Source organism: Neovison vison, chromosome 1, assembly GCF_020171115.1.
Source record: "Neovison vison isolate M4711 chromosome 1, ASM_NN_V1, whole genome shotgun sequence".
In the NCBI taxonomy this organism is placed as follows: domain Eukaryota; kingdom Metazoa; phylum Chordata; class Mammalia; order Carnivora; family Mustelidae; genus Neogale; species Neogale vison.
In genome coordinates, this window is record NC_058091.1 from 20482440 (window position 1) to 20510285 (window position 27846).

The 27846-nt window shown below is 44.0% G+C and overlaps 1 protein-coding gene across 1 annotated transcript; it reads right to left on the reverse strand.

Annotated features, from left to right (window-relative positions):
* Positions 1-436: 436 nt before the first annotated feature.
* CCN6 (cellular communication network factor 6) lies at positions 437-16763 on the reverse strand. Its single transcript, XM_044236241.1, has 5 exons — positions 16716-16763; positions 9144-9450; positions 5506-5748; positions 1931-2124; positions 437-859 (listed from the first exon to the last, which is right to left on the reverse strand). Exons 1-5 carry the CDS (start codon positions 16761-16763, stop codon positions 578-580), a joined length of 1074 nt encoding a protein of 357 aa, XP_044092176.1. The 3' UTR covers positions 437-577.
* Positions 16764-27846: the final 11083 nt, after the last annotated feature.

The window sequence follows — 27846 nt, forward strand, 5'->3', positions numbered from 1 at the left end:
TTACTCCTATTTAAGACGTAAACCCAGAATCTTGCTCACTGTGTAATGATTATCATCTGATGGAATCCTAGGCTACACCGTCAAAGTACAGATAAAGTTCTAAGAAAAAAAGTTAAAAAAGTTCTAAACTTTTTACACATCTTCAACAAAGTATTTTAGATTATTTTATAGAATAAAATGCTTTCTTGTAAATTGTATAATTTTTCCATTATGTATGGAATATGGAGATGGAAGCAACTATCTGTGTATTTCATAATTACACATTTTAAACAAGAGTTCACTTTCAAAAAATTAGGCTATATATATACATATATAGATATTTTTGGTGCAAAAAAGCTTTTATTAAAGCAGAGGAACAAGACCTATGAGCAGAAAGAGCTAACCAAGTTTTACATATATTTTTAAGAGAACATTTTAATGCCTCTAATGCCTTAAATAGAGTCATCTGAGAATAGGTAAGTCTTCTTCCCTTTTTTTAAATCAGTAAGGTAGATGTGCCACCCTTTTAAAACCACTCTAATTTCCTTATGTAATGACATGATTACCTAAACTTAACTTTTCCCATATATACTAGGTTTTATAGGATCTTGAGCTCAGAAAATATATCTCCTGGCTCTCTGCAGTTCCTTTGACATACGCAAGATGTAATCCACAGCATCTTCCACTTAAATGACCCTTCGTTTGGGCAGTCAAATTGAATGGTAATCATTTTAGACTTATTAGGAACACAGCATCTCTTATCCAAGCATACTCCACAGAAAGTGGGTTTATAACTCTGAGTGCTTGAGCATCCAGAAAAGACGAATTTTTCAGCTTTGAGCAGTTGGAAAGTAGGTTGGCACGTTTTTCCTTTGGGGATCTGAAAAGGTACATGACATTAAGAAGTCATTCTTTAATTTGGTTACAACAGTTTAGAAAAGTGATACTCTATATAGAAACACAAAGAAATTATTTCCAGGGCATTAATATTTCCCATTTAGTGACTTAAAGCACTCTCTTCTCTACCTTCAAAATTCCCTCACCAGAAGTCTGTCCTCCCTGTTCTTGTTCCATCAGAGTATAAGACCTGCTCCCCAGTCTTTTTGGCTATCCACTCCACTTAGTTCCAGTTTCCAGAATAAAAATTTCTCTGTCTTATTTAATGTCAAGGGCCATGTCTTACTAAATGTTTATTTACCTAAGACTTAGCAAATTCCCTAACTGGTCAGACAATTTTGAGTGGATGAATAAATGAAGACATATCTAAATCCCTTTAAAATTGAGTTGTCAACTTCTTAACATGATAGGGAATAACTTGGAGATGAAAAGACTTTTAGTGTTCCTAATACTTACTCTTGAGACGGTTATCTTGCCTTGTTCTAGAAGCAGGATCAGCTCTAGTTATACCAAACAAATCTAGAGTAACTATTTTGTCACAGTCCTTTGGCAAGTCTACTATCTAAGCACAGAGTATTTTGGACATGATTTCCCCCTCCAACCTGGTGATACATAACCAAGATTAGAACTTCTCTGATGTCCATAATGTCTGTTTTTATAACTATGATGTAGCAACCAAAATCTTTTATCCATTGCCTTGACTCCACTGCATAAAATTAATATATTTTTTAAAAGACTCTGAAAAGGATCTATTTTTTAAAAACATAATACATGTTGGGTCAACCAGAAGAAATCAGGCTGATCAAGACCCACACTGTTAAGCTGTTAAAATATTGAGAATCAGCAGGGTAACATTACCTCTCCTCTAGTTAAGATTCTCCCCCATGAAGTGCAGATAGATTGATCTTTGTTTTCCTCTGATTAGTTTAAGAATTACAATGAGGTGATCTTATTTTTATAAGAATTACACAACATCTATCCCTCTAAAATGCAAGAGTACTTTTCAGTCTCTTAATACTGAATTATAACGAAGTTAAATCTAATTAAATGTTACCTTTACGCTCTTTGATATATTACTGTCACAAGGTTGAATATAACACAGTCTTCTCTCTTTTCTCATTTCACAATTGCTATTTTCATTGGTGACCCGATCGGATATTCCCATCCCACATGTTCTGGAGCAAGGGGTCCACTTTGTTGCTTGCACAAGACATTTTCTCTTCCAAACAAGTGGGAGATTCCTATAAGCTAAAATAAAGAGGGAAAGTACATATGTATACATATATGTACTCATGTACATATGTCAACAGACATGTACTCATGTCAACAGACCACTTTTAATCATTATTTTTCAGCTAATTGTTAATAGATCAGAAACTTTTATGTAGTGAAACTCAGCATAAAACAAGCTTATGGTCTAATTCATCATTTTCTTTTTCCCCACTTTGCAAATTTCCTTTCAACCAATTGCGACACTCCAATCTCTTAGGAAGAATAAAAATACTTTATTTTTGAAAATCTAAGTAAGATGTATCCATTTGCTTTTTCTCAGCTCATCTAAGTAGTAAACTACTGTGCTTTCTCTGGTTCTTGCCTCTTGCTGGACATTATTTTCAACAATGAAATAGACATTTAAGAGTGCCAAGATATTATTAATCAGAACGGTGTCTTAATGTTAAATTTCCTATTATGTTAAAATCTAAAATACAAAAGTCATATTTGAGGATAAACTATTGAGCCAGTTATTTTTCCTCCACTCGTTTTAATCTAGCCTTTTAGAAAACCCTCTACATTACATTGAACTAGTCAATGTACTAAGTCATGGCAAATATGAAATCTATTTTATCCATTCAGCTTAACTGCTACATTCCCTATGGAATTAGGCCCATAGTATTCATTCCACTGGCTAGCCATTTCAAATCACTTCTAGAAAAAGACATGGCAAAGGAAAAGATGGATAGAGCTATGGGTGGGTGGATAAGTTGGTGGATAGATGGACCCCGCTCCACTGATTCTACTGACCCTGGAGCAAAAGGGAGGGGAAGGGGATAATAAGAGTACAGTGAGTACATAGTAAGTCTTCTCTTATGAACCCACTGGGAGCTTCGTGTTCTGCTCATGAACGAATCAAGCCATTGCTTCATTTTAAACAAACTACAAACTGGTTTATTTTCTCAAAGCATTTCCTTAAGGTTAATATGCATCCTAAAATTGATGCTTGGAATAAGGTTTTGATTTGAATCTGCAACTGAGCATAGCAAAATTCTGGCTACATTACTTTAAAATGCCAATTTAAAACTCTAAAAATTCACTCCCCACCTGCCCCCAGCAAACTGCCTTCCTGATAGGAAGTAGTAGGCACTTTGAAGTTTCTGCTGTCTTTAAATGAAATGACCCTTTAGGGTGCATGGGTGGCTCAGTTGGTTAAATGTCTGCCTTCGGCTCAGGTCATGATCCCAGGGTCCTGGGATCAAGTCCCACATCGGGCTCCCTGCTCATAGGGGAGCTTGCTTCTCCCTCTCTGCCTGCCACTCCCCCTGTGCTCTCTGTCAAATAAATAAATAAAATCTTTGAAAAAAATAAAAAATAAAATAAAATGATCCTTTACTGCTTTCAGTGTTACTACAGTAAGATCTCGCAATTGCACAAGGAACTGAGGGAGAGGAAGCAGAAACATGAAGATACCTGGAAGGTAGACAGCAGTTTAAAGACCTCTATGCAGGAAGCAGATTAAAAGCCCCGGCAGGCATCTGCAATAAATAAAGGTAGGTTAGATTATCGTATTACCAATAACCCCCCTAAAGTTAAGCCGAGAGCTACAGTTCAGAAATTTAACATTCATTAAAAAGCAAGAAAACTAGAAGAGCTTTTAGAGAGTTTATTTAGTACTCAGTGAGCAGTGAGGAAAGCATGGGGGCGTTCACTGCATGCTTCATATGGAGCAAACAAAAGCTAGATTCCAACCATGAGCTGTCTGCATTAAGTAAGTATATAAATTACTATCACAAATACACCTTAGAGTGTATGTTTGTCATTGTGCTTAATTTAAAAAACCAAACTTCTGTTCAGGCCCATAAATACAGTTTCAAAGTTAAGCAGAGGAGAGACTTCAGACTGAACGTACACTTCCTTTGAAACCTGTCTAGGCCTGTGATCTCAGCTCCCTAGAGCACAGTGGCAGATTTTGGTTTTTTGTAGCAAAGCACTAACCACCAAGTATGATGGTCTAACATCCCCTCCAACCAGGTTCCAAGTGAATCATCTGGAACTGCTCTACCTCCACAAAGGGGACCAACTGAACTTGATCCAAAGGGCTTTACTTGTGGAAATTGCTGGGCTAAGGTATTTTCTCACCAGCGAGGTTCATGCATGGGTCCCAAGAACTCACACTGAGTCCCTCAGAGCCAATGCAGAAAATCAACCGTTCCTGTACATTTTGAAGAAAGAACAGTTTGGCTTATAATTTTAGAAGTTTTAGAGCATTAGTAGTATCTTGCTATTAGCTGAAAAACTAGGTATGGTAAATGCAAATTCACTACAACCTGTTAAATTATTTTCAAACCAGTTGGGATAATGGAAGTTTCTGAGAAAGTTCTTTTCATAGAGTTAGTTCTTAAATATCTAAAATATCATTTCTCTGATGATTGTGGCTTTTATTAAATACCCACATATTAGAAGTGAACTTAAGGAGTTTTTAGTGTAGTTGAATATCCCCTCTGTATCTCCATGGCACCTACCATTTCCTAAGCCCTAAATTTAGATAAAGAGGCATTCTTGATTTCTGGGTGAAAACACAGAGATGTGAATAATAACTAGGCATGAATACTGACCTTTTTGAGTCCTTCCTCATCTGTGCTTCATTGGTTAGTGTTTTTGAAACTCCTGTCCCCAAAATGCCCCGGCACTTAAGTAAGATAGTAACTTAGAGCTGACCAGAATAGAGCCTTTGTGAACATATGGACACTCACTGCAAATGAACAGGTGCTCTAGAGGAGTGATACAGAACCTCATTATAGGTTTCTGACTACTCACATGCCTAGGGAACGTACTTTAAAACCCCTGTACGTGTGTCGGTGACTGGAGAGCGTCATTTCCAGAACGAATGAAAAGATAATCTTATGTCGGCTGTTTTCTGTTTTTAGAAACAATAATTACAAATTCTAAACATATTCTTAAATATTTTTAATCAGTAGGCTTCCATTTCTGCTTTCATCATATAGCAAAGTTGCCTTTGAAAATTTGGGGGATGTGTTAGTTTGCACTTCTTGCCCATAATATAACAATACAAGCAAAAATTTTTCTCAGGGTGCACGTGAACAATAGTTGGGTCAGCTCTTTTGAGAAGAGGTTGAGTGGGAATGAACAGAGGCATAGAAGAGTTTTTCTGACCCAGAAAGGCTTTTAAAAGCTGGAATGTTTTACTGGAAAAATCTAAAACATTATGAAGTTTCCTTTTGAGATTCTTAGACTATACCTCTCTGAGGCAGACTGAGTAATGGTGCAGTCAAACTAAATCTCACAATGACCGCTGATCATTAGATGCTTACTGAGTACCTATGGTACATCAAAGAAACATGAAAGAAAACCACGAGAAGCCAATACATGAAAAATAAATATGCCTCTAAGCACCTGGCATTGCTTTGTAGCTTGCTGAAAGCTGCTTTTGTAAGGGTCCCAGGCCACAGTTGGACTGATCAGACTTCTTTCTACCTTTAGCACCAGAGCAGCGACTGTCATCCAGCTTTGGAATGAACAGAGGTGTGCATCCAATGGCCCCACTCACACAGAGGCAGCTAAACAGGGGGCTGGGCTGAAAGACTTGGCCATTACGATAATGCACCCTGTTGAACTCGCACCCCACAGCTATAAGGTCTGAAAGAGAGAAAAGCAAAATCACCAAAGAAGCCATAACTGATAGGCCAGACCTCGCATGAGAAACCTCTGAGGTAACAGCCATCTCCTTCATGAGGTCACGTTCTCAATTTCTTAGGCCCCATCTAGAACCTCCTTTCCAAAACACCTGTAAAAGGTGAAAATTAGACATTTTCATTTTATTGTAGACTACCAGCCCCAATTGGTCACTTTCAGAATTACAACCAAGCACAGGCCCTGTTCTGTCACTGTGAGGATGGCAGGGAGTTAATGACTCCAAGAGATGGATTGGTGGAAGGTAAAAAAGAGGTTTTGCTAAATGTCCCACAATAGGCAGGGATATATTCGTAGGAAATGAGGCTACATGAATGGCTGAAGAGAATTTGTTTAAGTACAAACATAATTTGTTTAAGTACAGTGCCACACAGTAACTAATTCTTTTTTCATTAAGAGAATTGGAGGAAACTTTCACTGCTCTGAAAGGCGTTCTTGACCTGGATCAACAGTTCTCAAAAGTATGACCCCTCGGACCTCTTGGCAATACTGAAGTCCTTTCATGAGAATCTGTGAGGCCAAAACTCTTTTCCAGAATACCAAGAGGTGCCTGGCTGTTTTCACTGTGTGGATATTTGCACTAAGGTACAAAAGCTGGAACCTAAGCATGAAGTCGATTATACGGGGTAGTCACTGTATTTGCCTTGTCAATGCACTTATCCATAAATGTACTTTTGGGCGGGGGGCTAGTTTTACTTAATAATGTCCTGACAGCACAGTAAAAATTACGAACTTTATTAAATTTTAACCATCAAATATATGTCTTTTAAATATCCTGTGTGACAAAACAGGAAGTATCTACATAGCATTTCTGTAGATATTCTTCTTGAGGAGAAGCAACTAATCTATTGTCTGAGTTTGGGGCTGAAACAACCACTTTTTCATTAGGAATTTCACCTAAAGAAATGACTGACAGAGAAACCAGGATTACTCAGGTATTTGGCAGACATTTCCTGGAAAATCAACAGTGAGCCTGTCACTTCAAGGAAAACAACTTTCTGGCCGATGACAGAATTCAGGCTTTCAAGCAAAAATTAGAATTTTGGAAAACCTGTATCCACCTCTGAGATCTTACTATCTACCCAATATGCAGACTTTTCTGATGAGATTAGTATTCATTAATGTGATATTTTCAAATATTGTATAATTAAGTATATCAATATTTGGAATATCTAGATAACCACTGTTCCAAACTAGCATTTTCCAAATAAACAATGCGTGATATTACAAAATTATATATAAGTAAAACATCCAAGTAGATCTTGGATAGACCAATACATTTTATTGTCACAGAGTTCGACAAATTCATTGATATGGTTTCAGATTCTAATGATGCAGCTAATTTCCAAGAAACTACCACTCCTCAAGTTTATCAAAGAGAATATTCAAAAGAATATCAAAGAAAATATTCACAATTATCTGAAAATTCTGCTAAAATACACCTGCCTTTTCCAATGACCTATCTGTGTCAGGCTGGATTCCCTTCATAGATGTCAACCAAAATAACACACAGGAATAGATTGAAAGCAACAGCGGATGGGGAAATCGAGCTATCTTCCATTAAGCTAGACATTAGAGAGAGGTACAAAACTGTAAACCCGTTCCATTCGTCTAATTTTTTGTTTTAGAAAATAAAATATTTTTAACAAATACATTATTCCCATCAGGTTGCAATGGGTTTCTTATTTTTAAATGAATTAGTATTTTTAAATCCCTAATCCATTTAAATACCAATACAGAAAACTCATGTTAACAAAAGCTCTTGAGGTCTTTATTAATTTCTAAGACTAAAGGGGTCCTCAGACCAAAGTTTAAAAATCATTGTTCTATATCATGGATCAGCAAATGTTCTATAAAGAGCCAAACAGTAAATATCTTAGCATTTATAGACCATTGGGGTTTTGTCACAGCTACTGGGCTCTGTACCATTAAGCTGCCATAGCCCATGTAACTGGATGGTGTGGATCTCCTCCAATAAAATGGTACTTCCAAAAATAGGCTCTGGACCTGATTTGGCCCCTGGGCCATGGTTTGTGACCCCAGTTAGAGGTCATCCTCATCCCCATCCTCATGGCTAAACTCTGTTAAAATACTTACCACATTGTATGTGACATCACGTGTGGAAAGATCTGTCTGACACAATAAACTTTGACTCTGTGAGGACAGGACATATATATTTTTTTTTTTTCTTTCTTTCTTTCTTGTGTCCCCAGCTGCTGGTCCCAATGCCTAGCATGGTAGTGGCTGCTCACTACATGCTTGTTAGGTTAATGAAATAACTTGCCCAGCACCGTTTGGGAGAAAGGGGTATCATGATGCCAGAGTCTGATAGGACATGTTTTCCCTGTTAAATTTCCATAAATAATAGCCTACATTTTTAGGAGTCTACTGCCAACCAGATATTCTGCTAGGTGTTTGGGGCTTTGTATCTATTTCATTTGCTCCTCCTGGAATTTCTGTAAGGTAGGAAATATATATGACGTAGCTGAGGCACCGAGAGGTTAAGCAACTTGACCTCAAGATCACTCTGCACATGAAGCCCAGAACTGGAACCCAGCGCCTACGTTCTTAATCAATATAGTTTAGTCAGCACGAAACAGGGGTATCAGGCTATCAACCCTGAACAGCTCTACACATTCAGTCCATGCTCACACCCAGACTTGAGGAGTAATCTGCCTGCCCACACAGCGGGCAACCTTTCCTCTGGACTGACTCAAATGTCCAGCGGACACGGATAGTTCTCTTCCCTTGGAAATCTTCATTTTTAATCCCAGGCAAATCAAGATCCTGAATTATCCTCGAGGTGTCAATTTAGAGGGTCTCAATCCGTCTCCAGAGCTAAAACCCCTCAAGCCGAGGGTCAGGCTGTGATTTGGGGGACCCCTACACATCTGCTTCATCTGAAAAGAACAGTGACTTGCTGGTCATCTGGAGGTGAATTCAGTACGTCTGCACACTCCTACACATCCTCACACTTGAAGCGAGATTCCTTTTTAGCTCCAGAGAAGGCTAAATTGACAGCGTTCGACCGCGGGGACAAAAGCTGTGACTGTGTGGCGCCTGAAGACGTCTGCTCCTCCTCACATCATCTTAGCTCTTTTTCTCCCAGAAAGCAATCACCTGAAAATAACTAGCTCACTTCGGTGCCACTAAAACCGCGGGGGCTTCTGACCACGTGTAAACATCGCCGGTGTCACGTGTTGCCCACGACGACAGAACCGGCCCCACCCGTGGCTGAACTCCGCAGATTATCCCACAGGAACCATTACGGGGGGGGGGGGGGAGACCAGGCGCCCAGACAGTCGCGAGCGTCGCCCGAGGTCCCAGCGGGAGACACTTACGCGCGCACACGCCGGTCTCGAAGCGAGGCCTGTCGGCTGAGTAGTCACAGTAGAGCCCCTTGTGGGGGTCACAGAGGTCGGCTTCATTGCAGGTGTCCCCCGGTTGCTTGGCACAGATCTTACAGCACCCGCAGCCGTCCCTCAGCAGGCTCACTCCCCGGGGGCAGCTGGGCTGCGCACGGGGGCATTTACAGGGCCAGTGACAGAACTGCCTGCGGGGCTGCACTTCCGGTTCTCCTAGTTCTCCTCCGGGCCTGGCTTCCGGCGCCGCGGCCAATGGCGCGCCCCCCTGCGCCTGGCAGCAGAACTGCAGGAGGTAACACAGGAGCCGTTAGATTCCTCGCACTGCGTTCAGAAAGTTCTGGAAATAGAAGCCTTCCTCTAAACGGGTAGGCTACGGGGTGGTGAGCTGTGGGAATGTCTATCTGACCCGACCCTCGTTCCTTGAGCCTTTCTCCACTGAGATCCCAGCGCATCACTTGCTCCTCCCTCCTCACCGATGCCTCCTTCTCCGGGTGCTTTGCTGGGTTCTTCGCACCTTCTTCATCCCTAATTGGAGCCCTCTGTGGTGGAGGCCTCTCAAGGCTTCCCTCGCTCTGTCTCCTATCTCCCGCCACACCTCCTTTCCGGCCTCAGCCACAACCTGCCAGACCTCCCCGTGGAGATGGGATGGGCTTAGCAAGCTCAAACCCGACCAAAGCAAACTCCCGAGTTTCCCTGCCGATCTTCTCCTGCACACCCGCGCCAATTTCATTTTTTCAGAATACCTTGGGGTCGGGTCCCTCTTGACTTCCCCTCTCACATTCCACTTCCCATCCCTTCAGTAAATCCTGTTGGATTTACTTTAAAATGTACTCCCTCTAATCATTTCTGAACACCCCCACTGCTGTCCTGGTGATCCAAGCCACAGTTATTTCTCACTTTAGAGGATTATAATCGTCTCCTAAATGTTCTCCTTGCTTACGCCTTTGTCCTGGATATCCTCCACTTGGCAGAATGGTTAAAATAAAATAAGCTACAGCGCCTATAGCTAACAGTACCATGTTATATACTTAAATTTTGCTAAGAGAATAGATCTTATGTTAAATGTTCTTAGCACACACAAAGAACAACAAAGGGGACAGGAGGAAACTTTAGGGGGCGATGGATATGTTTATGGCTTTGAGAGTGGTGATAGTTTTATGAGTATGTACTTATCCCAGAGCTTATCAAATGGTATACAATAAATACGTGTATCCTTTTACAATCATACTTTAATTCACGCCACTCCTCGCTCAGAAAAGGTGGCTTCCTCATGGCTTCCCATTTCAATGTAAAAGCCAAACTACCAGGCTCAGTCATTTAAGCGTCTGCCTTCAACTCTTGTTTTGATCCCAGGGTCCTGGGATCGAGTCCTGCATTGTGTTTCCTCTCCCTCTGCCCCACTCCCTGCTCATGCTTGCGCTTTTTCTCTGTCTCTCTCAAATACATAAAATCTTAAAAAAAAAAAAAAAGCCAAACTACCCTCTAAGGCCCTGCAACATTGGGTCCCCACCTCCTACCTTCCTTTGCCGGCTGTCGCTCACCCACTGGCTTGCTCCATTCCACTCCACACCCACGTCATTCTTTGAACACTCCAAGCCTGCTCCTCCCCCAGGTACCTTCATCTCTTACTCTTCCACCTGCTTGGGTCTGTGCTCACGTTTATCAGTAACCACCCTTTATAAAACGCCACCCTACACGGCCTTTTCCCCATAGACCTTCTTACCACCTATCTTATTCCTGCATGTTCTGTATGTTTATTTTCTGAAGCATGCATCAAGAATGTGAGCTTTTTGAGGGCTAAGCACTTTGCTGCTGTCTGTGGTATCATCTGTTACCTTACATAGCAAAGGGGATTTCACAGAAGTAGTTAAGAATCTTCAGATGAGATTATCCTAGATTAACCAGGTAGGCCCTATGTAACCACAAGCATCCTTAAAAGGGAGACAGGCAGGGGGCACCTGGGCGGCCTAGTCATTTGAGCATCTGACTTTTTTTTCAATTCAAGAAATTAACATATAGTGTTTAGTTTCAGAGGTAGAGTTCACTGATTCATCAGTTGTATATAACACTCAGTTCATTACATCACGTGCCCTCCTTCATGCCCATCACCCAGTTGCCCCCTCCTCTCCCACAACCCTCAGTTTGTTTCTGTGATTTAGAGTCTCTTAGTCTCTTTTTTCTCCCTCTCTGATTTCCTCATATTTTATTTTTTTTTCTCCCTTCCCCATCCTCCTTTGTTTGGTTTCTTAAATCCCACATGTGAGTGAAGTCATTTAATTGTCATTCTCTGATTGACTTATTTTACTTAGGGTAACACCCTCTAGCTCCATCCACGTCATTGCAAATGGCAAGATTTCTTTTTTTTTGATGGCTGAGTAATATTCCATTGTATATATGGACCACATCTTTATCCACTCATCTGTCGAGGGCTATCTGGGCTCTTTCCACAGTTTGGCGATTGTGGACATTGCTGCTATAAACATTGGGGTGCACATGCCCCTTCAGATCACTATATTTGTGTCTTTGGGATAAATACCTAGTAGTGCGATTGTTAGGTCATAGGGTAGCTCTCTTTTTAACTTCTTGAGGAACCTCCATGCTGTTTTCCAGAGCGGCTGCACCAGCTTGCATTCCCACCAACAGTGGAAGAGGTTTCCCCTTTCTCCACATCCTTTCCAATATCTGTCGTTTCCTGACTTATTAATTTTAGCCATTCTGACTGGCATGATGTGGTATCCCACTGTGGTTTTGATTTGTATTTCCCTGATACTGAGTGATATTGAGCATTTTTTCAAGCATCCAACTCTTGATTTCTGCTCGGGTCATGATCCTCCTTCTACTCCATCCTACTCTTGCATGCTCTCGCTTTCTCTCTCTCTCACTCTCTCAAAAAAGAAAAAAAAAAAAGGAGAGAGGCAGGAATGCTAGAGAAGGTAGGATAATAGAAGCAGAGACAGGAGTGACATCACAGCTGAAAAGTAGTCATGAGCCAGGAGTGAAGGCACCTTTAAAAGCTGCAAAAGGCAAAGAACAGATTCTCCCCTAGACCCTCCAGAAGGGACACAGACCTGCCCAATACTTGATTTAGTCCCCTAAGACTCATTTTCAGAATATTGATGTCCAGAACTATAAGATAATAAGTATGTGTTGTTTTCCACCCCTGAGTTTGTGGTGGTTGGTTATAGCAGCCATAAGAAACTATACACCCCATTCTATAAAAGAGGCCACTGAAACTCAGATTATGTAACCTGTCCTAGATCATACACATCAAGTGGTAGGAAAAGGATTTAAACAAGGCAGACATATTTCAGAGCCTGAGCTCTCAACCCTTACCTTCCTTCCTTCCCTAGTCCAGGTCCTGCCACAAACCAGCTTTGATCCTGAACAAGCCACCTAATCTCTGCATCTGTCTCCCCTTTCCAGCCTAGACCTCGCTCCCTAAGCTTGCAACTCGTGAGTTTCCACTGGGTATATCCACTTCGATGCTGGTGAGCATCTCATTTTCTCCCTCCCCCCAACAGAACACTCCTCAACTAGTAGTCCCCATTTTAGTGAATGGTGATGCCAATCACTGGGTTCCCCAAGCCAGGAAGCTGAAAACCAACCTCACCTGCTCCTCTCCTTCATCCCTGACACCTGAAAGTCACTGACTTACAGGAAAGTCCAAACTCCTAAGCATAGCTTGAGGGCCCTCCTCATCTCTTGCCTGCCTCAGGTTCTAGAAAGTTCAAGGGTCTGCAGTTCCCTGCATATCTGATGCTGTTCCTTTCGCCTTAAACATACCTCCCCTACTCCCACTCTTCACCTGGCTCTGTTTAGGCATCGTCTTTTCCAGAAAACGTTTTACAACCTCTCCTGCCTCCCTTTTACATGCCCTCGTACTGAAATTATCTGTGTATGAGCCTGTCTTCTCCACGGGCTGACAGTTACCCAGCCAGAACTTGGGGCTCTTTTGTGGGTATACTGTTGGCACCTAGCACAGTGCCTGGCAAGTAAGTTATATAATTAACTTTCAATTTTTATTTGATAGACTGGAGGCCATTGCACCGATCCAGAGGTCTAAACCTCCTCCCAACTCAAAAATCCTACCTTTAGGGACGCCTGGGTGGCTCAGTTGGTTAAGCAGCTGCCTTCGGCTCAGGTCATGATCCCAGCGTCTTGGGATTGAGTCCCACATCGGGCTCCTTGCTCGGCAGGGAGCCTGCTTCTCCCTCTGCCTCTGCCTGCCATTCTGTCTGCCTGTGCTCGCTCTCTCCCCACCCCCTCTCTCTGATAAATAAATAAAATCTTTAAAAAAAAAAATCCTACCTTTAAAAACATCAGTTTGCAATCCTGCCATCCCAGATGAAACAGAGAAACACTTTCAGCTACAATTCAAGTGGGAGGTACAATATGAGGTTGGAGTTTGAGGAAACAGTGCTGAGAGTCTGGAGAATGAAGAGGGGGACAGAAATACAAGAGTGGAGAAGGGAGTAGAAATAGTGTCTACTTCTCAGTTTTTCCAAGATTCAGCCATGGTTAGCAAGGCCTCCCTGCAAAGTTGAGTGGCCACTCAGCTAGGCTTGTGTTCCTGGAGCCTCTAGGCTGCCCCTTGTCCCCTTCTCTGAGGCATTTGACTCTTAATCTCTTCATGATACCAGACCATCCCAATTCTGCCCTTATTCTTAACATACGCTCTCAATCTCTTTTGCAGATTCCTCTCTCCCCAAATATTTCTTACATTTAGACTAATTGGTGTTTTGTGACCTCAATGTACTGCTTTTCTCACTCTGCCCACTGTCTCTTAGCAATCTTGTCCACCCCCTTGCCTTCAATTTCCATCTCGTGCAAGCTTCAAACTAAATTTCCATCCAGGATTTTTCCCTGAGCTCTAGAGCCATATGGCTGGCTACCAACTGACGTTGTCTCTAGAATGTCCCATGGGGAAAACTCATTTTCCCCAAACTCATCATCTCTCACAAACCTCTGCCTTTTAGACAGCTTCTCCAAAGTTTGGCATTAGGAAGCCAGGAGTCATCCAGGTCATTTTCCTCTTCCTCACTTACCATAGACATTCAGTGACTGATGCTTGCTGTCCTCATATCCTGAGAACTTTCACTCTTTCGCCATTGAGACTGCTACTGAGGATGACACAGTACATTCTTAACTGGTTTTGCTTCCTCAAGAATGACCTCCCAAATGAATCTACCACATTGCTTCTGGTGAGATCTCTTTTAAAAACATATCTGATTCTACTGCTCCTCTCCTTAAAGCCTATGAGTGGTCCCCTACTGGGTACACTATGTGGTCCGAAATTAGAAGCATGCTGTCTAAAGCCTGTGCTGGTTTATGCCTTCCTCCCCAGCCTTCACTCTCAATTCACTCTCCTTTGCATCTTGTTACTTGCTAGACCCACCAGGTCCGTTTCCTCCCCCCAGGCTTTTCCTCATATTGCTTCCTCTTAAGGAGAAGGCTACTCTCAAAACTGCCCACCTGGGGACACATGTTTTCCTTTCCAGTCTTGAAGTATTTCTATACAATCTCTGAGGCCACAAGGTAACATTGTGGAAAACTAAAGGTAAAGAGAAAGTTTTGAAAACAGAGTGAGAAAAGACCCTGAGATCATAACCTAAGCCGAAACCAAGAGTTGGAATCTTAACCAACTGCGCCACCCAGGCGCCCCTCAAATGTGCCATGATCTTAAAGCTACTTAAAAAAAAAAAAAAATTAAGTCTTTTTTTAAAAAGGAGGAGGAAGAGAACAAGACCCAGTGCTAAAAGGGGAATGAGGGTGGGGGACTGTCAACCTGGAATTCTATCTCCAGTGAAACTATCGTTCAAAAATGAAAGTGAAATTAAAGGCATTTCCAGTCAAACAAAAACAGAAAATTGTTGCTAGCATTCCTGCTTCACAAGAAAGGTGAAAGGAAGATCTGTCTCAAGGAAAACTGTAATAGATAGTAATTCAGAAATACAAAAATGAAGAGTCCCAGAAATGGCTAATAGTGGGAAAATTAAAAGTTACATATTTTTTTCTGACATTCTGACTGTTTTCAAAATCAAAATCTCAAAACAACAAGAGTCAGTAGACTCCTTTGGTGGAATAGAAAAGAAATGGAACAGAATTCTTTTGGTACACCCAAAAAGGCTCTTCTGGCCTAACAGAAAGAAAGGGTTTTGACACCAAAGCTGAGATTTGGTATAGTTCTCTCTAAATACAGAGTGATCTTAGATGACTTTTTATCATTTATTTGATCTTTGAGTCTCAATCCTCCTCTGTAAAATGGGATTAATAACATCCACCTTATACGGTTATTTTAAGGATTAAGATAACAACTAAAGTACCTAACACAGTGTTTGGCACGTGGCAGATGTTCAACAAATGGTAGGTATTCTTCCTTAAAAATTCATAATGGCAAAAGTAAGCAAAATAATACTTTCTCGTTTCTGCATTTTAACACCTTTTTGCGTTTTGGGTTTTTTTTTTTTAATTTTGGACACATCTCTCTATAATGGAATATTTACTGTTTAGGAATACCTTATAGGCTCTCCATTCACAGCAATGATAGGATTTTTCTCAAGAAGGGTGGAGTGGGAGATAGGCTGCCCCACTGGGGAAATGCAAGCTCCACCTAACACTGGAAATAAACTGTACCACCCGCATTCTGGTTAGGATTCTTTTATAATCTTAGATCTCTCCGTGTAAAATATAACAAATTTCAACCTCTTGTTTCCCAAAATACAATTTACTGCCCTAATCAACTATTAACTCAAAGACACGTCCCACGGTTTCCAAATCACCAGGAGGTTTCAAAAGCTCTATCCTCTATGCAAGCAATAACCTCTGCCGTGTACATAAATCCATAAATAAATCACCCTGTTTTCATCTTCTTGGTAAAAAATACTAAGGCAACGAATTGCTCCTATTAAATTAACCTTCCCTTTGGTCTGTGGCTTAAACTATTTCAAAGTCTTCATGGACTGGTTCCCTTTCATGAAAAGTGAGAAACACAGGAGTTGGGAAAAGACAAAGTAACAGAATGTTTAAAAAATATAAACGTGTTTCCAAAGTGCTCCTCTCCAACAAGGACAGACTTAATTGAAGAGAGTTGTCAGGATCATTTTTTCCAGTGGCTCTCTGCACGTTCTGCACTCAGCCCTGGAAAGCTGAGCCCCAGCCTGGGGCCCAAATGAAGAGGCACCATTCACCCCACTGCCCCCAGGCGGGGCTGCCTTCTCCCAGATCCGTGGTGTGTGTCCTACTCCACTTAAAATACACATTTATTCAAGTTTGGGAGCTGTTCAAATGTATCGAAAGTGGGATTTAGTGCCATTACCTGAGAGGGAGAAATGTTTTCCTCTTCTTTCCTGAAGCTAATAAACTAAAACCCAACTTTCCTTGGAGAGGAAAATGGCTCCCCTTTTGGCATGAAGTCTTTCCACAAGGAATTTATCCTGCACCATCTCCCCCTCCCTCGATTCCTCCATCTTCTTCTTTTTTCATTTCTGACCTGAAGAAATAGGAACCGCTGCAGCCTCCCAAGGGGAAGCAGAAGGAGAGGGAGCTTACCTGCACCAGAGCAGCGGCCAGCAGCATGGAAAGGAGGAGCCCCGGCATGTTCCCCAGGAGCCGGCAGCACCGGGACACAGGAGGCAGCTCAGACCCCGCACAAAGGGCCCCTGTGTCTCCTCAGCAGGACACACACACGCCTCCACCTCCCAGGCCACTGACTTTGGGCTCGCACTCTCAGCCTCTGCTTTGGCGCTCAGAGATCTGCTTTAATACCCTGTTTTCTTTCCTGCGACTCTCCTCATATTTACCTTCACAGGGGCGTGGACTGTGTCATGAGGCTGTGAACACTCTCCTCCGCGACTAAGGAGGATAGGTCACGTGGCGACTTGTCTTTGAGCAACCGTTCTGCCAGTTCCCAGAGATCAGAGTCTGCCCTTCGGTAAAAAATGGTGCCGCGGGCCCCATTAGCCTTCTTCACCTGACTCAGCCTCCCCACTCACTCAAGGCTTGCCCTGCCCCAGGCCCTCCCAGCCCCACAGCACAGAATGCCCGCCTGCTCTCTGTCCCTAGCCCCAAAGTCTGGGGTTCTCCCTCCACAGCAATATTGGGGTTCCAAAGGCCGCCCCTGACTCGCCCCATCTCCGGATTCTCCTTCAGAGGCCCCCACAGTGTCCTGAACTTACCTCCCTCAAGTCACATGTCTCACACCAGCTGGCTCATGACTGGAAGAAGTGGAGGCGGAATGGGGTGGATTCCTAGAGTGTCTGGCCTGAGAGAAGTTCTCTCTGCGGCCACAGGCCCAGCACAGCTGAAGTAAAGTTCACCCCAGTCTCTCTGAGCTAAGACAAAACAAGTGCTAGTGGAGGTCATTTAACAAATTAAGATTGGGGGTAGAAGACCATTTATTACAGGTCTGTACCTTTCCTCCTAAATCTCACCTCTTTGGTGTGTGTAACCAGAAGACCATCTCCTCCGGGGTTCACGTGTCTATGTGTGTGACCTTCCTTCTTCCTACTTTCTCAGCCTTGGTCTTTGCTTATGCATCTTGACATACATCTGCACTAGGGCTTTGTCTCCTGGTGGATCCTGTGTCTGGTCTACCTTCCTGCCCCCATCTTAGAGCCTATTTCTATTCTCTTTGCCCCTTTATGCATCCCATCTCTTCCTGTTACCTCACCTCTCCTGGGTTTTGTTGGAGCAGTCCCAGCTATATGAAGACAAGGTAAGTAAAGCCTACTGCCAGAGGTCTGGGGAAAATCTAGGCTCTCTGCCAACAACGAGGAATCCAAGCTCCTTGGAGAGCCAGGGATTCCATAAGGTGCAAATAAACTCTATGCTGATTACTAAGTAGTCAATTAAACCATAATTATAATCACACCAAAACACCAAGGAGTATCCAGTGCGGTTGTAGGCCAATTTTTACCCCTTCCTCCCTAAGAAATAGGACAAAACCTCAGAACCACCCAGTGAAGAAAAATGTATTTGTCCTGATCCACTCTGATCTATTTCTTTAACCTTTCTGGCGTAACACTGTTTGATCTCTGGGTTCCCAACCTCAGGGACTCATGTTGCGTACTGACCATCAGAACGGATTGTTTCTCATCTCCTGGCTCATCCATCCAAAGCAGTGGAACCCCAGCCAAGGACTAGAGTACTGGTCAACTCCATCCCTCCTGCGCCCCCTCGTTCTGAATGTGCTGCTGCCTACATCTGTGGAGCCTTTGAACTTAGGAGATTCAGGCTTCTCCCATTCACTCTGTGAAATGCTGGTGGCAGCCGCCATTTTTCCGGAAGTTCTTTGCTCTGTCTGTAATGTCTCTGCACCAGGGAGGGGAAGGTGTCATACTCAGCATCCTTGTTTCTTGGGAGGAAAGGAACATCTTGGTTGAGCACTAACTCATGAACCCCCTCCCCCACCAAAGTATACAGAATTGATTGGCTCTAGGTTACTCACTGTCACACATGTTTACACATCTCCAGCCCCAGGAACACCCCTAGTTAACTATTTCACACCCACTATTGGATGGACTATATGAATATGATATTTTTAGAGGCTGGGGCTGCCATCTTTGACTTCCGACCACGAGAGGTGTCACGGGGTACATCCTCTCCCAAGCACTTTCCTTTAGTATCTCATTTAACAAAACGCTCCTCTAGCTAGGAGCCCATTGCACCAATGCTTAGCTCATGATGTGCATTCAAATACACATGGCATTGAACATAGTTAATATATGCATCATGTTTTATGATTTACAAGGAAGTTTCACATTATTATCTTTATTAATTTCACAGCTCAGTGAGGTAGGCAAAAACAGTATTAACTATCCTCATTTAACACATTAAAAACTTGAAATTAAGTGATTGTACTTGGTCAATATAACACATTTAATCCCTGCCCTCTAGAGCTTCATATAATCTACTGGGGGAGAAGTCAGTAAGCAAACACACAAAGTATCCATCACTAAAAACTGAAAAAAGGCTAATAATGAAGAGCAAGAAAGTCTAAGAATGACAGGGAGAAACTAATGGAGCTCAGGGGGCAGACAGGACACCTCTGAGGAAATGGCACTTAACCAGTTGAGAGCAGAAGCCAGCTGGAGAGTGGGGGCAAGACTGCTGCCCCGTGCTTTTTCCACTGGCGAAATGCACACCTTTGATGGTGACGAGCTCCATCTGCCAGGAGCACAGCCCACTGCCCTTCCTGTAAGGTTCCTGAAATCCTGCCATAGGGCACATCTTCACAGCTAGAACATTCCCTTCTCCCGGGAGGACCAGCCACTTAGGCAAAGATCCAAACCCACAGCTTCTTTTCTCCTCTTTACTGGCTGTGGGAGGGAGACCTTGCTGGTGGAGAACACACTGAAAGTGTGCTTTGAGCGAGGGCCTGCGCTTGCATCGGTGGAGCTAGAGATGTACTACCAACCGCTATCCATGCATGCCCAGGGGGCTTTCCAGTGTGCCCAGTGCTGTGTAAATATTGACCGGGCGGATCCCCAAGGTCCCCCTGCAGACTGGGGGCATCTTCACGTATGAGGAAACCACAAGACAGGGCCACAGAGGAAGCACAAAGCAAAATAGAGATTCCAGACATTTACTCCCTCCGCTCGGCGACCTCTCTGCCTGGCCTATACGTTCCGTGATCATCTGTAGCAGGATGCTTTATTGAGATAGTACTTTGCATTGACTTCTCAACATTTTTCTTCTTCCTGCTCCTCCCTCTAACCTCAAGAAGTTAGTGAGGACTTTTATATTTCTCTCTGATCCATCTTCCAAGCAGAAAATAGAAGACACTGGAATGCTTTATCTCATCTTTCTTTTTTTTTTTTTTTAAGATTTTATTTATTTAACAAACTGCGAGAGCACAAGCAGGGGGAGTGGCAGAGGGAGGGGGAGAAGCAGACTCCCTAGCCCGACCGGAGGCACAGGGAGAGGGCGGGCACTCAATGCAGGGCTGGATGCGGCTGGATCCTAGGACCCTGGGATCATGACCTTAGCTGAAGGCAGGTGCTTAACCGACTGAGTCACCCAGGCACACCTTTCTCTTGTCTTTTGGGGAGGCTCCATCTCACTGAAGAGAGGAGGCTGAGAGAGGAGAGAAGGGAGAGAACATGAGGCTGCTGAGAAGAAAAGGAAGCAAGTGAAGCCCATGAAATGATTGAGGTCTGGATCCTTGGACCATCTAATGACAGCCCAGAGGGACTTGGTGTTCCACGGTGCTTTCTGGAGACTGACCCTGCCTATGTCAGGGCTCCGCATGGGTAAGCTCCCTGCAGACTTCTGGGCACGTGCAAAGCCTCTATTACCCTCACCGGCAAGGAGCGTCAGAGTGTGGGCAGGAAACTCAGAAAGTGAAGACCGAAAGCCTGGCCTCTTTTCTGAGTCCCAGCCCAGCCTCCTGGTGGTGGTGGTGGTTGTGTCCCGGCTGTTGTCAGAGGCAGGGAGGAACGCACTGGTGAGAGCTTAGAACAAATTTCTCTCCAGATGGAGATGGAGAGGGTTTCAGAGCCAGGTTTAATTGTAATTTTAATTAAAGTTTAAACAGCTAATTAAATTCAATAAATTTTTAATTTGATTGAAGAAAATGAAAAAACTGCCAGTTCCTACACTCCACTGCTTGATTTGCAGAGTCACTCATACTTGCTACAAATACTCGAAGTCTCACAGAATTGCTTTTCTCCTTAGGTATGTTCTCTTTATTGAAGAGTCACAGGCTCCAGAACCGAAACCAAAGCCAGGACCTCTGTAGGACCTCCCCTGGCTCTGTGCTCTCTCCCGGCAGGGCCAGCATCTAGATCTCTAGTAATTCAGCGAGTTTTCCAGCCAGGTTGACAATGCAGGCATAACAGCGCCAAAGGACACACATGTGACAGGTGTTTAATAAAAACTTGTTGGTTATATAAAGGACTTCTTTTAAAAATCACACTCTGGGGGCACCTGGGTGGCTCAGTGGGTTAAGACGCTGCCTTCGGCTCAGGTCATGATCTCAGGGTCCTGGGATCGAGCCCCACATCGGGCTCTCTGCTCAGCAGGGAGCCTGCTTCCTCCTCTCTCTCTTCCTGCCTCTCTGTCTGCTTGTGATCTCTGTCAAATAAATAAATAAAATCTTTAAAAAAAAAAAAACAAAAATCACATTCTGCCATAGCTAAGCACGACTATCCATTTGCATGCATTTATCCACTGCGTTTTTAATGGGTTTTTTTTCTATTACTAATCATTGCACTTCTCACCTTTTCCCTATATGTCCTCTACTCAACTGCCACTCAATCTTTTTGCAAAGTTCTTGCCTCAAGGTCCCACCTTGATTTTTGTGCTAGGGCCTGGGAGAGCAGGTGCATTCTCTCTGCAACCTCTGCTCACCCTTGTGAGCCCCGTCTACCAACACCTGCGTGTTCTCCGAGGGGCTAACCCTGTGCTAAGGCGTAGCCGATGGCTCCTCCCACCTGCTTTTCCTGAACCAGATCCAAGACCGAGCAGCCCCTGACAACCACAAAAGCCCCAGGCCCTGCCGTCTGCGTGGGCCTCACAACAGCGTCTTTTTGAAAAGCAGCAGATGCCCTCGCCTCGTTCCCAGAGCATCAAAAAGTCAGGCTGTGACCCAGGGAACACAAGGCCAAATACCCCAGAGGGATGTAATGCACTTTATCTCTTGGCCCTGTTAGTCTGGTTTGCGGGTGGGTGGGGGGGGCTGTGTGGGAAAGAGAGAGGAGTTCATTGGGAGGCACGCACTGAGCACGCCAGCCACGGGAGAAGTAGGAAGGGAGAGAGGGCGGAAACGCCGGTTACTTTCTGCAGTTCCGATTGTGAGTGGAGCTCATCTTTCAGACAAGGAGCAGCATGCATAATGTGGTGTGTCATTCCTCAGCTGAAAAATGCCTCTGCGTGTGCGCTGTCATCCAATTAGAAGGGCAGGCCCCTTGGCAGGTTGATGGACAGGCTAGACTTGGAGCGGGAAGACCCCAGTTCACATCCAAGCTCTGCTACTTAGGAGCTCCCTGACAGTGTTCCCCCAGCCCCCATCTTTGGACTTCTTAGCCCCTCCCATCGCCCCCCCCCCATGTTGCTGCCAGATTTACCTCCTTAAACACCAACGTGACCACGTTACACTTCTACTCAAAACCTTCCTTTTGGGTGCCTGGCTGGCTCAGTCGGTGGGCATGGGACTCCTGATCTCAGGGCTTAGGCCCTGCAATGGGCGTGGAGGTTACTGAAGAATAAAATATTTAAAAGCAACAACAACAACCCCTTTCTTTCACTCCCCATGCATACAGGTTGAATCCAGCTCCTGGGTAACACGGTAGAGGCCCTCTGTGACCGGCAAGCTCCCAAAGGGGCTCTCCCCTCCTAACTCCTGTGCTCCAGCGGCATAGAAGTGCTGCGCTGTGGGTCCCCCCCAGCCTCCTGGCTTCGCTTGTCCTTCCAGATCCATATGGATTTCCCCTCCTAGGCTATGTCAGGTGACACTGGACACTGATGGGACTCGCGGCATAGCCCTGGTACTCACAAACTGACCGGCAGATGCTTGGTAATCCTTAGTTTACGCAATTGGCACTTGGCATTTTTAGCCTTAAAATGATTCTTCTTACAAGTAAATGAATAAGCACCACATTTACTTTTCCTATGCCTTTTACAATTAGATCCACTGGGGTGCCTGGGTGGTTCAGTCGGGAGGCGGCTGCCTTTGGCTCAGGTCATCATCCCAGGGTCTTAGGATCGAGCCCCACACCGGGCTGCCCGCTCAGCGGAGAGCCTGCTTTTCCCACTCCTGCTCCCTCCCGCTTGTGCCCTGCTCCCCCTACTTGTGTACCCTCTCTCACTGTGTCTCTCTCTGTCAAATAAATAAACAATCTTTAAAAAATAAAACAAGATAATAAAATTAGGTCCGCTCTTGGAGGCTAAGTGCGGCTCCATGCACCGTCTAGAGAGGGCAGTTTCTGCTTCTCCGGGGCCAGCCTGCGATGAGCACGGACGGCCTCTAGATGGCGCAGCGGGCTAATGTAGCAGCCTCCCGCGCGCTGCGGGCGCCGGGGATAAAGAAGGCGCGGCTCTGCCGCAGAGCCCTGCATTATTGATGGTGACGCTGCGGCAGAGGTGGGAGGAGCCCGCCGCCATCGCGCCAAGGCGGCCGCACCGCCGACTTTCCTTCGAGAAGCTCTTCCTTCCTGCAGAAAGTCCTATGTTGTGTGAGGAGGGAGTTCTCGAGTGCACACGTTATTGTTTCCATTCATAGGACGATCGGACCTTTCTTTGGTCAAAATCATTTCTATTTCGCAATGTCATTGTGCCTAGCGGCACCAAAGAACACAGCTGTACCTTGCTGAAAGCCACTGCTTCTGAAATCAAAATCTATTTTAAAATATTACCGAGTGTAATTAAAAGGCAATAAAATTGCGTGGGGGTGGGGTGAAGGGGTTCATCACTCAGTTACAAAACGTTCTTATATAAATAGGTGAAAATATTTTCGACGTAAAACAATAGCATTATACTGATGTAACCACGACTACATTGTCAGCCGGCATTTTAACCGGAAACCTGCACTTCTATATGAAAATAGATGCTCCGAAACTAGACAGTGGGTGGGGCTTCCACGCAAGCCATGGGCGGCATCCCTCCCTTCTGACCAGTAGAGGGCGGTAATGCATTCGCACAAAAAAGGGGATCACACACCCAAATGACACATATATACAGCAAACACTGTGTTCCAACAGGAATCTTAAAATGTGTATTCACTCACCAATCCTTTTGTTTGGCCAACGCCTGCCTTTGAATATGGATTTGCTGGTAAGAGGGCTGTCTTGTCCCCTTTCTTTGTGAACCACACACATAATGGATCCTCTATGTTCTATCATTTGGGTTACCTTAGTGAAATGAGAGTTCAAAGACAGTTCAAAGCATCTTGATTCAAGAATCCTTCCAGATACTGTACTGAGAGCCATCAAATATAATTCAACAACACTTTTTAAACAGCTTCCCTTCGTTGAATCTTTCTAGAGCAGTAGCTTAATTTTCATTGGTAACACATCCCTCTCTTGAGGTACTCTTGTATTACAGGCTTTAATAATACATAGTCAAAGTGTGTAATTATTGGAATACAGTCAAATGGTTAGGAAGGAAGCAAACACACACAGCGAACCTACGAAAGAGCATCCTCCTATCACAGCAGCCTCTAGCCCTCCGTGGGCTACAGGTAGTAGTAGTGTCTTAGCTCAGACTGCTATCACGGAATACCAAGCTGAATGGCTACTAAGCCACAGAAATTTCTTTGTCACAGTTGTGGAGGCTGGGAACCCCCAGTTTGGGGTGGCAGCATGGTTGTGTTTGGTGAGGACACTTTCCTGGTTCATAGACGGCTGCCTTCTCACTGTGTACTCGCACGATGGAGGGGAGCACTCTCTGGGGTCTCTTTTTTCAAGGAAGTCATACTATTCATGAGGGCTCATGACCTAGTAACTTCCCAAAGACCCATTTCCTATACCCTCGTACTGGGGGTTAGGATTTCAACATATGAATTTCGTGGGGATACAAACATTGGTTCCATTACCATCAGTTTGTTTCACAAAGGAAACGGGGAGTTAGTTAACCTGGCCAATTGGTTACATGGAGGTCAGTTATGAGAGCTTCCACTTGAACTCAGAAAAATAATAATCATTTTTCCAAAGACCAATAAATATACATACCAACCTATCACTTAGCCAAATCCACATGTAATATGATTGCATCAATTGCTAAATCACATGCTATTCTAACTTAAGATCTGGCAGAACAAAACTGAGCTCACTCTTAGCCCCGGCGAGGTTATCAGCAGATGAAACTCAGCCACAAAACACTGAGTCTCATGTCAGTATTTCAGAGTATGGAAAGCAACTCTCCAGTCCTGGCTGCTGGTTGCTAGAAAGCCATCTGGGTCCTGTGTCAGTTGCATGTACACTGCCCGTACCAGACCCTCAGATTTTATGTCCAAACTCAGTAGATTCAAGTGCAGCAAGCAAGAGTTTTAGTTCTGAAATTCAGGTGCACGATCAATAGCATATATTTTCAGCCTCCTGTAACTCAAGTCGAATATGACTCCAAGTCCCCTTTCCACAGAGATGATGGACAACTGAATCATAATCATTATCCGGTGCCCGCTCTGTCCTGATTTTTGTAAGGGTACTTCTTGCAACCCACAGACCACGCTGTTCCAGCCTCTGTGTTCCTTTGGATCTGGAGTCCTCTGTTACTGTCCCACTCTCAAAGTATGAGAATCATCAGTGACCTGGAAGGTCCTGCATCTGGGGTCCACTCTCTCTGGCTCGGGTCATCCCTAGGGATGTCCTTCCTACCACGTCTGCAGCACACAGTCAAGGAGTGGAGAAGAACCGCCACTCACAAGACCTCTGACTCATCTTGGAGGCGTGTCTCTACTTCAAAGGCCAGTTGCCTCCAAAGTCATGCCTCTTTCCCTTCCCACTCTAGGGCAGAATTTACTATAAAGGGTACCAGCTGTAAACCTTTTCAGACAGGATCTAAAGGAACCAATAGGTGGTAGAAATAGAGTTTGCGGAGGGGCACTGTATGGAAATAAATTTTGTTCTAATGGGGACAAAGTAATGTTAAAGATTGAGAGCCTAAGAATAATTTATCTTTTCTGGACAGTTCCAAAAAGAGGATGGAAACTTCCTCATCACGCAGAACATGGGGACTCTGTTGTTGGGCTCTTGAAGAATTTCCACATCTAAACATTTCATTTTGTTAACCAGCATTTCCAGCTCGTACATTCCTTCGTCCCAACTGTAATTAAGCAAGTGTATTAAATTTTCAGTATCAGCAACAAATATCCCTCCAGCCCAAGAACTTTCTATTACGGTTGCACACCTTTTCTGCTAAAGAAAAGAAATAACTCAAGTTTATGTGACACAAATGTCAGCTCTGAGAAAATGAATATGGAAGCAAATCAGGAATTAATCAAAAGGAAGCATAGCAGTAGGAAAGAGAACTGGAACTCACAGCTCCTGGGAACTGGGAACTGGGGTGGGGGGGCTCACCCCAGGTTAGCAAGCGCCTTTCATTAGGGAGCTCATTATTTCAAAAGACCATCCATGCCATTGTTGGAAACCTCTGCAGCAACTGTCCACTAGAACGTTCTGTAATAAGGGAATATTCTATACCATAGAGCTATATTGTGCTTGCTATGAGCATTTAAAATATGGCTCATGCGACGGAGAAACAGAATTTATATTTTATTTAATTTTAATTAGTTTACCTTAAATTTGAATAGCCAGATGTGGCTAGAGGCTACCCTGTTGGACAGCACAACCAGATAGCCTTTTTCTCTTTTAATGTATGATTTATGCCTCACCCACTTCCATAAGGGTTCTAAGGTAACTTACCAAAAAATCAAGCACAGCATGAAATAAGAAAACTTGGGTTTCTAATGAACACAATAAAAGAGGAAAGTAGTTCTGTACAAGCAAGCAGAGACATAGATGTTCCCAGATACATGGAAGGAGTTAGTCATTGCTTTTGAAAATGAAATTTATGTCTAGAGACTATGGCAAAATGAAAAGCCCCACAAAAGGCAACATTGAAATTTGTAATTAACAATTATTTGGCTGCCAACAACCCCTATTTTCTGGGGGGCATTTGGCTTCCCCCTAGAGCCCCACACCCTCACGTCGCACACCCCACTTACTTGGTTATGGCAAAGCCCCTTACGGCGACACTAATCAAGCTGGCCAATCACAGTTGTTTTCTTGGGAGACTGGCCGTGTGATCTCTCTGGGGCTGATGGACAGCAGGTGTGAAACCTGGGGTCTGCAGAGCGCAGGGCAGAAGACTCCTTTCCGTTCCGAGGCCGGAGAACACATCATGGTGAGGACCACCGACACAGGTCTGCACCTGTTCTCACACTGACAACTACGTGGCATTGGTCACATGCCCTAACTTCTCCAGGCTTCCTTCTCTGTATAATATGAGTCATTTTCATTCAGATCTCATAGAGTTGTTATAAAAAATAACTGCGAGCCCATGATAAGTGCTTCACAAATATTACTATTAATTATAATAATATTGGTGGCAATAATAATTACTGTTATTAATAGTAATTAATATTACTGTTAATTATAATAATATTACCACCAGCATTCAAGTTGCCAGATCTGTGGCATTTGCCAAAATCTTAGCAATTGTCACTCCTGCACTCCATGAGACACACTCCTCCCTCATATTCTTAAAAGAGTGTTTCTATTTAGGTCGGGTTTCTGGTAACTTTATCCAGCACAGATGCGACTCGTCTGCCATTTGTTTGGAATTCCAACTTGTTTTCTTCCCTCGGAAGGAAGCCAGGGGCACCTAACCTCCTGCAGACTCTGACCACAGGTGAGGGGCATGGAAGAGGAAAGCTCAGAAGGACACAACATTTAATTGACATACACCATATTTTTGGTGGCCCAAAACCCACATACCTTTCTTATTTGGGAATAAACCTTCCAGAATATGCCTCTTAGTGGGAGACAGGGGCCCCACTTCTTACCACAGGTGCCCAGAAGTTGCCAAACAATGTTTTTCTTCATCCATGGGCAGCTACCACGTGGATGTGTGACCAGGGCTGGGCTGATTGAAGGCTCCCGATTGGGACTTTGGAAAGAGCACAGGCAAGTCTGCTGGTTGCCATGGTGATGGCTGTAATGATGCCCAAAGCCCTTCTGTGGAG